General features: G+C 46.3%; 1 protein-coding gene across 1 annotated transcript; it reads left to right on the plus strand.

Moving 5' to 3' along the window:
* Nucleotides 1-3544: 3544 nt before the first annotated feature.
* LOC132244068 (olfactory receptor 2T11-like) lies at nt 3545-6577 on the plus strand. Its single transcript, XM_059714996.1, has one exon. It carries the CDS (start codon nt 4065-4067, stop codon nt 5004-5006), a length of 942 nt encoding a protein of 313 aa, XP_059570979.1. The 5' UTR covers nt 3545-4064; the 3' UTR covers nt 5007-6577.
* Nucleotides 6578-12156: the final 5579 nt, after the last annotated feature.

The following is a 12156-nucleotide window of genomic DNA, read 5'->3' on the forward strand; positions in this document are numbered from 1 at the left end:
GAGATCAGAGGTAGTCTGCCCCATAAAAAGGGGCAGTGAAGACTGACTCTTTGGGACACCTTCTCCATCTGGACCAGCACCACACCACACCACCTATCCACCCAGAGGTCCTGCTGGTGACCCCACTCTGGACAACACCTACTGGACAAGGACCCCTTTCCAGCCTGGATATGTAGCTATCACACCCCACCCCATCTTCAACCAAGGACTTGGACTTTGCTTCTATTCCCCACCTGGACTCCAACCCTTCCACTGAGTCTCTTTCTCCTGCTGCCATTGTGAGTGCTTGTGTATGTGTGTGTATGTGTGCATGTGTGTTCATGAACCAATAACAGCATGGAGCGGTGTAGTGTGTTGTCTGTTTAATAAGCCTGTTATTTGGACCCCTGAGTTGGGTTTGCTTTACTACAGTCTGCCCTGCTCCAATCTCTGCTCCTCGCCCCTCTAACTTCTGTCTCACTTCTCCCTCTCGTGCTTCTGGCTCACCGTCACCTCCAACACTTGTCCTGAGCTCCTCTCTGCCTGCAAGCCCATGTTTCCTTGCCACTGTCTTATCCCCACTTCCTTTTCCCCTAATCTCCCAGGTTTCTGACTCAGTTTCTTTCCTGGCTGTTTCCTCCTTGCCATCACTTATCTGCGCCCCCCCCCCCCCATCTCAGCTGTCTGCCTCAGTTTCCAACCCCAAGATCCCAGGTTTCTGTCTCTCTCTCTCTATTTCCTGTCTCTCTCTTCCTTGCCCCTGGGGTTTTTTTTTTTTTCCTTGCACCAGTCACCTCAAGTAACCCTGGGGCCATTTGATTTTAAATAAACCCAAGTCTCCGTTCCTCAGCAAGCTTCTCTCTAGTCCACCAGTTCTAGTCCAGGTTCTGGCAACTTTCACTCCCTACACTTTAACTCTCCTCTCACCTTAACCTTCCCCCAAGTATCCCAGGTACCCCAAGCACAGGCATACATACGGTACCTTCCAAGTTAGGAACTTACCTATGTGTATGTGTAGGTGGGTAGTATGTGTGTGAACTGGTGAGCGTGTGAGTGTATTGATATTGTGTGCATGATATACAAATTAATGATCTGTGTATGTGTACTGAGTGTGCAGGTATGGACAACTAATTTTTGCCTAACTATTGGGGTATACAGTGTATGTGCTTGAATTGGTGATAGGTATGCATGTGCCTAGGTTGGTTTGGAGGTGTATGTGCCTGAGTATGTGTGTGTGTGTATGCACCTAATTGATTTGTGTGTTTTATATGTGCAATTGTGTCACACTTTCCTGTCTAACAGTACAATATTGAGATCCTGAGAGTTGGCCTGACCCCAAGGGCAACAGTGGTGATGGGGCACATGGAGCAACTCACAGGAGCATGGGGGGGTGCTCTCCAGTATGCTCAGCAGTGAACCCAGAAGTGGACTGGATATACTTCTGGATCTGCCTGCGAGTGCACTGGGGGGACCCCCATACCCTCCCCTGGCCTGGCAGTCAGTTGCAGGGAGACCCTGGGTGCCACCCCAGGCCCAGAAGGCACCGGTCACCCAGCCAGGGGAGCATGGGAAGCCTCTCATCGTGCTCCCCCGCAGACCCAGCAATGCTTCTGGTCCGCTTCTGGGTCTGCTGCTGAGTGTGCTGGGGAGCCCCCCACACTTCTGTGGGACGTTGCATCTCCCCCAGCACCGCAGTGTTCACAGCTCCTGCTACCTGGCGGTACATAGAAAAATAATTTAAAGCTGTATCTACATCTGAATCGTGGAATCTGTCTGAATGTCTCAAATTGATTTGGGGAGATTAAAGGGTCCTCTGATTTCATTCAGATTTGGAGATCTAGCCACTGAATTGGGCCGAATCTCCACCAAATTGAATCAGGGACCAAAGTTTTGCACAGCCCTAATATAAGGCCACCATATGCAAAAAATAGCTTATGTCAATTCACCATGAATATACAATTATTCCATCTAATTGTAGTACTCCGGTATGCATTACTGGTTTCTCAGGGCTTGGGCATATTTTAGTTGTCAGGAAAAGCTAGCTCTCCAGCAAAGCCAGATCTCCCTAGTACAAAACAGAAAGGTTGGCTAACTGAATATTAGCTAGTCAAGGATGTCTAGAGATCTCCTGTGATGGAGCACACTGGTTTGTGAAGTCTGGGGAAGGGCATAGCAAGGTCACCATATCTTCCTCCCAGTTTAACACTATGGGGTTATCTCAACAGTTAGTCAAACAGAGCCACCACCCTCCCTGCAGAAATAGAAAAGTCAGTGAGATTGTGGACTTCATCTAATAGGAAGAGGCAAATACTCTCTGGTTCAGGGTGTTTTTTGTTCCTAATGTTATGGAAACTATTCTTCAGATGTTGTATCTGTACCACTCCTAGTTGGGCTTCCTCATGAAGTATTTTGCACTGTGTGTTATTCAGCCAGGTATTATTTTTTTTTTCTGAATTATTTTAATTTGGGGGAAAATGCCCCTTAAAATAGTGAAATGTCTTTTTCCACTAAAAAAAAAAAAATATCCATGCACCTTAATTGAAATACTGATTGAGTTTTTTATCAAAAGCATTATAGAACTGATATTTCTTCCTAATTATATTTTATAAATGATTTGGTAGAATTGAAATGATAAGGCAAAGAGCTCAACCAAAATGAGAATGACTTTGTCCTCTTTTTTTCCTGAAAATTATTTGTTATTTTTAAGCAGCTCTGGTTGTATTCCTTTCTTTTTCTTTGTCTTTTCTTAGCCCACAGCTGAACTCACTAGGTGGTGACTTTCATTGAGTCTGTTTCTGTTTTGGCTGTGGAGTTGCAGTACTGTGATATTCAGAAACAGCAGAGAGCCCGTTCTCTGAAATTCTCATGTTTTTAAGGAATATTAATTTGAGCACTTGAAAAAACAAGAGACAGAGACTGTTTCCTCATATCCTTATGTACAGTTCCTGCTTTGTCAAGTGTTCCTCCACCTCTTACTACTAATAATGTTAAAAATGATAAATGCCAGTGCTGGTGGTGATACAAAAGGAGAATGGCTAGATAGATGGAGCCACACGCAGTCACTGTGAAATGTTTTGCCATCAGATGATTCTGTGACATTATTTGCCATTGACTTCAGTGAGACTCACAAGTAACAAGGTAGTACTAGCAGTGCCGCTACCGTTTGCGTACTATATTACCAGCATGGGCTATAGGAACTCACTATTTTTCCTGCATCTGGCCAGGGAAAGTAACATGTATTGACTTCCTCACTGCCTTCACTAGATTTCAACCAGGACTCCAGTTAACTAGTTTAACCTTGGAGATGATGCCTCTGAACAGCCTTGTGGCAACTGGAGGTAGACAAATTTCCAGAAGCAAACTGGAATAACCTACCCCATATTGGAGGTGGGTAGGTACTAGGACTCTGCCAACACTGCCACTAGTCTTCACTAGGGTGGCCATCATAGAGGACAGTCAGGTTGTCTTCTGTCCTCTCTTGATATAAAACCAGACGGCTTTATGCCCTCTCTTATTATCTGCAAGTGAAAAATAGAGGACATAAAGTTGTCCAGTTTCATACCAATAGTGGATAAACGGACTGTCCTCTATGATGGCCACCCTGGTCTCCACCTGTGGCAAAGGTGGAAAGCCCACAACCAATATTCATCCCCATGGCAGCCTGGGGAGAGAATCAGAAGAAAGTGCCCTTCACAGGCAAATGCCACCAAAGTGCCAAAATCCCAGGGCCAAATTCAAAGGTTCTGAAGGCTGTAGGTTGCAAATTTCTGCTGTAGTCAATTACGTGTCTACAGCACAGCCACAAAATGAGTTAAACCACTGCAACTCTACATGTAGGTGGGGCCTGCAGCTGGACGTAGAAATGCGGGCCTAGTCTTAGGAAATATTTAGCCTAAATAAACACTATTCCCCTGGAAGTGAGGTTATTGTTTCATCAACCATAATGCCTGTCATGTCTTCCACAGGAGGAGAAAACCTGCTGGGTGCCTCAGTTGCTATTAGTATTATCCAGTAGGAAGTCTGTACAATTCGCTAAGGAATGTCATTCTTGTCCAGGAATTCAGGCACAGCCACATGAAGAGGAAATGAAGAGTGAAAACAAAACTTCTTCAACAGACTTCATTCTGCTGGGACTCCTAAGCCAGACCAATGTACACATATTCTCCATGGCCATGATATTCTTAGCCTTCATCGCTGCCGTGTCTGGGAATGCTCTCCTCATACTTCTAATCCAAGTGGATTCCTCCCTTCACACCCCCATGTACTTTTTCCTGAATCAGTTGGCCTTCATGGACATCTGTCAGATGCTGATTGTGGTCCCCAAAATGCTAGCTGACTTCCTGACCCCAGGCAACCCCATTTCTCCAGCTGGCTGTGGGGCTCAGGTTTTTCTCACACTGACAATGGGCATATCAGTGTGCCTCCTCCTGGCAGTCATGGCTTATGACAGGTACATAGCGATCTGCAACCCCTTGCAGTACCCCATCCGCATGAGCAGGAACATCTGCTTTCTTTTAGCAGTTGGGGTCTGGATGGGAGCATCAGTAAACTCCTTGATTCACACAGTGTTTACACTGACTCTTCCCTACTGTGGCTCAAAAGCGATTGACCACTTCTTCTGTGAGGTCCCAGCCCTGCTCAAATTGTCCTGCTCTGATACCTCTCGATATGAGGCTCTGGTGTTTGTGAGTAGCATTGTCCTGGTCCTCATCCCTTCTTCTATTATACTAGCCTCTTACGCTTGTATCCTCTCCAGGGTCCTGAGGATGAAGTCAACCAGACAGCAGAAAGCTCTGGCCACCTGCTCCTCCCACCTGACTGTGGTGGTCATGTTTTACGGGGCAGCCACCTTCATGTACATGAGACCCAGCTCCTACCACTCCCCAGAGCAAGACAAGATTGTGGCTCTCTTTTACACCATTGTCACCCCAGTACTCAATCCACTCATCTACAGCCTGAGAAACAAGGATGTCTTAGGAGCCCTAAAAAAGCTGATTGGGAAATGCAGAGTCTTCCAGCAAAGTTGACAGAAGCTGTAATTTCTTAAGAACTAAGTCTCATTAAAATGAGATGTTTAGAGCATTTAAAAGGAAGTTAAATTTTCTCAGTTACTTAACAGCCAGTGCCCTACTGAGAATCACAGGCTTTTGGACTCTATCACTTAAACGCTTAGAAAAGCACTTAGAAAAACATTTGAGGAAGTCCAGCCCACTTTCCCAGTTACAATTGTTTTCCTGTTGCAGGATATTTCACCAAATTATTGCATACAGGAAGACTTGATGGGGGATTGAAAGTTTGCATTTCCCTTATGCTGACCCTCTGCAGAAGGCCCAAAGCCTCCTGCAGGATATGAGTCAAGTGGCAGGCCACCAAAAATGATCCAGGCCCTGGGAGCCAAGATTTATGAGGAATGATTGGAAGTAGTGGGGTTATTTAGCCTGGAGAAGAAAAGACTGCCAGGAGGTTTTAATAACAGCCTTCAAATAGCTGAAGGGTGACTGGAGGCATGATAGAAATAGGCTTTTCTCTGAGCTTAGTGGGGACAGGACTAGGAAGAATGACTTCAAGCTGCAGCAGAGCAAAGTTGGGCTGGAGAATAGGGGGAACTAGCTGACTTTGGGACTGGCCAGGCATTGGCACAGGCTACCTAGCGAAGCTGAGGTGTCTCCAGGCTTGGAAACGTTCAAGAGGAGGTCGAATAGACACTTAACTGGGGAGACTTAATTAGGGGTGATCCTGCTTTGAGCAGAGGGCTGGACTAGATGTGACCTTGTGAGGTTCCTTCCAGTCTAACTTTCCTATGATCCTATGAGTCTAAGTGCTTTGATGCACTGTCCCAACAACTTTTAAGAGCACATCCTACTTCAACTGGGTCCCTGTTTTTATTCCTTGTTCCAGCTCATGGGAGCTGCCTACTGGCAGGGTGGGCTCCACCACAGGTGGTGAGGTGGGGACTATGTCCCCCTGCCCTAGCAGCAGGGAGCTCCAAGCCCTCTGCTCTGACATCGTGACTGGGGCCTAGGGACTGGTAGATCCTTGTGTCCTGGCCCCCACTCTGCCATTGGACTGGGGAGTGGGGGCTGGGAGACCCTTAAATCCCAGCCTCAGCTCCATGATGGTGAAGCCAGTGCTGGGATATCCTTATCTCCCGGCCTGAGCTCTGTGGTTGTGGGGCTCAGGCTGGGAGATAAGCATCTTCCAGCACTGGGCCTGTGGTCGTGGATCCAGTGCTGGGAGCACCTCACTGACGGGGATGGGGAAACTGTTCCCCTCCCAGGTCCACAAGCATGGAGTTGGGCAGGGAACATGTTCACTTGTTCCCAGCTCAGTTCTGCACTCACAGAGCTGGGTGGGGAAGAAGCCCCTCAGCCTGTCCCACCCCCCAGCTCTGTGCTGATGGACCTGAATGAGAAACACTCCCCCAGGCCTTTTCCTTCCCTCCACCCCCCACCCCAGCTCTGGGCTTACAGAGCTGAGTGGGGAACAAGCTGCACAGCATCCGCCTGGCATGCAGGGTGGGGGCTGGGAACTGTCTTGGTCAAGGACAGGTCCTAGCATCATGCCCACTCAGGTGATAGAGGCACGGGGCTTGGAAGGACATGCAAGGGTGAGGTAGGTGCCAGCCCTCTATTCTGATCTGCTGGTGGGTAAGCTAGTAGTGACATAGCTGCCCCACTGAAAGATTTGGGAAAGGGAGCTGGGACCTGTCCCTCCCCTGCAGCTCTTTCCAAGTCCCCTGTCCCTGATCAGGGAGCCAGGGCAGGAGCTCTGTGCTACTAGGGCAGGGGGACATTGTCCCCACTCCAGCAGCAGGCAGACCCAAGGAGCCGGGAGGCAATTGTCACCTGCCCCTTGCTGCCTGCCAGCCCCGTAGAGGCTGTAGAAGCCGCTTTAAATGTTTTTTCTACATACCTCTAGGTAGTAGGTGGCTCGTGAGTGCTGTGATGCTGGGGCACATGGGGTATCCCACAGGAGCACGGGGGGCTCCCCAGTGCACTCGGGAACAAACCCAGAAGTGGACCAGGAGCACTTCTGCGTCCGCTGGGGAACATGTGGGGAGCCCTCCCACACTCCCCCAGCTCAGTGATTGGTGCCTCCTGGGTCTGGGGAGGCACCCGGGGTCCCCCTGCAGCCAATCGCCTATCTGGGGGGAGGAGCATGGGTGGGGGGCTGCGCATTACCTGGTGGAGTACTTCTCGTCCACTTCTGGGTTCACTGCCACAGGCTGCACTGGTACCTCTAGGTATGTTAAAAAAACATTTAAAACTGTTTCTATGTCCAAATCGCTGATTTTCTGAATCAGCTTGAATCTTCCGATTCAGATTCAGCCAAATTGAATCGGGGACAGTAATTCGAATCAACAAATCAAATCACTGTCCCTGATTTGTGCCAAATCCTAATCAAATAGGGCCCGTTTCACACACTCCTATTATTTAGCATGAAGAAGAGAAGACTGAGCGGGGATTTGAGAACAGTCTTCAAAAACTTGAATTATAGAGAGAACGGAGATGAGATTTTCTCTGTGGCTATAAGGTACAGGGCTAGGAGCAACTGCCTCAAGCCACAGCCGGGGAAATTGAAGATGGAGATCAGGGGAACTAGCTGTCTTTGGAGCGGTCAGGCATTGGATCAGGCGACCTAGAGAAGCTGTGTATTCTCCGTGCTTGGAAACTTTCACAAGCAGGCAAGACAGACACTCGGCTGGAGTGGTTTAGTGAGGGATGACCCTGCCTTGAGTAGGGGCATGGCACAGATGTCCCAATAGACACAGATAAACATGGCTGAAGTGATTTTAACTAGTGGGCTCCTTTGCAGCGCAAATTTCCTATGATCCTATGTGCGTAGATCGGGGTGGGCAAAATGGCAGATCCGGCCAGTAGCCAGACTCCATTTCCCAGTAACCCCTGCCCACATAGTTGGGGCCAGTTTTACTGTCACAGTGCAGGTGCTGCTGGGATTTCCATGGAAACCAGCCCAGCCACACAGGTAGAGGCTGCTGGGAAACAGAGTCCTCAGCTGGCCAGATCTGGCCCGTGGGTCGGACTTTGCCCGCTCCTGACTTAGATGAAGATCTTCCGGACAACTCTTTAAGGGCAAGGCAGTGTACTTTAGGTCTGATTCCTGTCTCCCTTACATTGTTTTTCTATCCAGTTTCACTCTACTGAGGCCAATGGTGGGACACATGGTGTGTCTATGCACGTGCTTCATTGTGGGAGGGGGGCATTTTAATTAGAATAGCTCCCAGATAGCTGCTCGACTTAAAACACCACGATATCACATACATTAAGTCCCCATGCATTTCAAAAGGGCTGCAGGATGCTTCATTTCAAGCTTGTTCTATAAGGTTTAGGTAAAGCGCCCCCATGGCCATTTTAACCATGCCGGAGCTTAATACACATGACACTGCAGCAGCACTGCAGCATTCGAATGGGAACGTGGGGAAGACGCGATTAATAGGATCTGCTCCAGCGCGTTCTAATGAGAACTCCAACGAGCACCTGTATAGACAGCCATAGTATTTACAGAAGAGAAGAAAAGCTCTATTTTATGTTAACTAGTTCTATTTAGCAGCCTTATTCATGAAAAAAGGCTGTTACCCAATAATCTTTCTAATCCTGGTGTAAAATAAATTAATTTGATTTAACCAAGATATCATGGAAAAGGGCAACAGGGGGAAACAGGAAGCTTGCTAGGTTGACATCCATGGCAAGAATGCAGAGCAGTAAATGAAAACAGAATGATGTTCGATGTTCCTGTCTTTGTGACTGGAAGAAATGGAGCCGATCAGTAGACAGGACCAAATGAATTCAGGGCATTAATCAAGTAAAGGAATGTTATTTTAAAACGAATAAAACATTGACGAATGAATTGGTTAATAGGTATAATATTTCTTTCACCTATCACATCTGCCAGTTTTCACCTCAGACTGGTATTATGATGTTAGTTCTCAAAGAAGCAATTGAATAATTCTGTGAAGCAACAAAAATGATCCAGAGCCTGAGAGACAAGACTTATGAAGAAAGGATGAAAGAGCTACAGTTATTTAGCTTGGAGAAGAGAAGACTGCCAATAGCATTTGACGACAGTCTTCAAATACCTGCAAGGTGATTGCAGAAAGGATAGAAATGGTTGTTTATCTGTGTCTATTGGGGACAGGACTAGGAGCAATGGTCTCACAGTGCAGCAGAGGAAATTTAGGCTGGAGATTAGGGAGAACTAGCTAACTCTGGGAGCAATCAGGCATTGGAACAGGCTGCCTAGGAAAACTGAGGAGTCTCCATGCTTGAAAGCATTCAAGAGCAGATGAAGCAAGCACTTGACTGGGGATACTTAGTTAGGGATGATCCTGCTTTGAGCTGGGACTAAACGAGATGTGACCCTGTGAGGTCCCTTCCAGCCCTACATTCCTACAAACATAGGATCCTATGATCCAAAGTGCTGAGACGCACAAGTTCCCAAGAACTATTTTAAAGAGCAAGGGACTTCAGACCTAATTCCTGTCTCGCCTATATTGTTTTTACATCATTTTCACTCTATTGAGGCCAATTGTGGAACACATGTTTTTTTAAAAAACAAAAGAAAAACTCCATTTTAGTCTAATCTTTTCTCTTTAGTAGAAATGATTAGTAGTAGTAGTAGTAGTAGTCGTAGTCATAGTCGTAGTATCGTATTCATAAAAAAAAATGTTACCAAGTATCTGTCTAAACCTTATGCAAGATAAATTGATTTGATTCATGTAAGACATCACAACAAAGGGCAACAGAGAGAAAGAAGAAGCTTCTTAGCTTTACATCCATGGTGAAATAGCACAGGAGCAAATGAAATCAAAACGGCATACAGCAGGGGCACTTATAGTAATAAGAGGAATAAGAGGCCATGGTGTCTGTGGTGCTCAGGCGCACTGATGGATGAGCTTGTTGATAGTGGAGCTGGCTCTGAGTCTAGCCAAGACATGGTTCCCAGAAGAGGAAAGTAGTTGAACTCAATTGTGCCTTGGGGGAAACAGTGACCCCAAACTGAATAGCAAGACAGAGACGGGAGCCTTATTCATGAAAAAGGCTGATACCCAAGAATTTCTCTACAGCTTGTGTAGAATAAATATATTTGATTTATTCAAGGTATCATGGAAAAGGGCAGCAGGGAGAAACAGGAAGCTTTCTAGGTTTACATCCATGGCAAGAATGCCGAGCGTTAAATGAGAACAAAGCCGTGTTGAACGTCCCTTTCTTTGTGCCTGGCACAGGTGGAGCTGATCAGCAGACAGAACAAAATGAATGAAGAACATTAAGCAAATAAAGGAATTTTTCATCAAAAATGAATAAGAAAATGACAAATGAATTGGTTAACAGGTATACTATTTCTTTCACCTGTGATGTTTTCCAGTTGTATCATCAGACTGATACTATTGTGCTAGTTCTCAAAGAAGCAATGGAAATATTTTGTGAAGCCACAAAATGATCCGGGACCTGAGAGAAAAGACTTATGAAGAAAGGTTGAAAAAACTGGGCCTATTTCAGCTGGATAAGAGAAGCCTGAGGTGAGATTTGACAGCAGCCTTCAAATACCTGAAGGGTCATTATAGGGAGACGGGCTTTTCTCTATGCCTACTGCGGATAAGGCTCTTTTTCCTACTGGTTTTATTCTATTGAGTCTGGCTTAAATGTGACCTTCTGAGGTCTTGTGAGGGCTCATAGGGATGAGCCCTGCTTTCCTATGATCATAGGATCCTATGATCGTAAGTGCTTAAATGCAGATCTTCCCAATAACTTTTTTAAAGAGTCGGGAACTGTACTTGAGCTCTGATTCCTGTCTCACTCACGTTGTTTTTCCTCCAGCTGCACTCCACTAAGGCCAATGGTAGAACACATGGTTTTTAAAAAGAAGAAGAAAAACTCCAGCTTAGTCTTATCTTTTCTTTTTAGGAGAAAAGATTATTATTTTCTTTATAAAGAAAGTTTTACCAAGTATCAGTATAAGCTTTATGTAACACAAATTGGTCTGATTTATGTAAGACATCACAGAAAAGGGCAACAGGGAGAAACAAGAAGCTCACTAGCTTTACATCCATGGTGAGATGATGCAGGAGCAAATGAAAAAAAAATAGTGATCAATGTGACTGGAAGAAATGGAGCTGATCAGTAGACAGGACAAATGAATGCAAGACATCTATCAAATGAAGGATGTTTTTGGTATAAATAAATAAGATGTTGAAAACTGAATTGGTTAATATGTATAATATTTTTACATTTGACAGTTTTCCTATCAGACTGGGATTATGGTGCTAGTTCTCAAAGAAACAATGGAAGAGTTTTGTGAAGGCTCGGCTATCCCTTCATATTCCCAACTTTATCTAAAAAAACAACAAACCCATGTGCTAGGTTCACACAGAGCATTCCTCCATCTGCCCCTGAAAAGAAATTCCCCATGAACTGCTTCTGAGTGGTGACGTTGAAGAGGGAAATGTGTTATATGTCAACCTGTGTGTCTCCCTGAGCTGTGAGAGTGGGTGAGAAACAAGAGGCCTTGGTGTCTGTGGTCCTCAGGCATGCTCATGGATGAGCCTGTTGAGGGTGGAGCTGCTGTGAGACTAGATAAAACAGGTTTCGAGGAAGAGCAAGGTAGTTGAAGTGAAATGCGGCTTGGGTAAACAGTGCCCCAGACTAAATACCAGGCAGTCTTGGAATACCAAGGGGAGACAGGATCCTCCCTGCAATAATCTAGGCCACACTGACCAAAGTAGGCCACTGGGGACCATACAGTCCTTGAGCAACCCCTGCACTTCAGACCTTGGGAGTTAAGTGTTTGAAATGGTTTCATAGGAGAGGATCCCCACAGCTTCGCACAGTGCCGGAGCCCCTGAGTCACAGCCCTGTCTCCTGTGCACATGTACTGCATGGTGGCAAGAGGCCAGGAGTGGGTGGCTTGGCCCAGCACAAGGGAGTGAACATGGCAAGATTGCAGCTAATGCACTTATGAGCTACTGGGAGTATGCAGGCCTTACACATGGACCCTGTTGCTTTTAGACATCTGCAGTGGGAAGTAGGAGAGGGATCCAGATGTTTTGGTTTGCATGGCCAGAAAGTGATGGCAATGTTCCCATGGAAAACTAGGACTCTTGGCTTGAGGTCACATACCAAACTTTCCTTATGGCTCTGTTCAATGGTAAGGCATCTGGCC

Source organism: Alligator mississippiensis, chromosome 11 (genome assembly GCF_030867095.1).
Source record: "Alligator mississippiensis isolate rAllMis1 chromosome 11, rAllMis1, whole genome shotgun sequence".
NCBI lineage: Eukaryota > Metazoa > Chordata > Crocodylia > Alligatoridae > Alligator > Alligator mississippiensis.

Excerpts from the sequence above, each read along its gene's own strand:
- LOC132244068 (XM_059714996.1), top strand. The coding sequence starts at position 4,065 with ATGAAGAGTGAAAACAAAACTTCTTCAACAGACTTCATTCTGCTGGGA.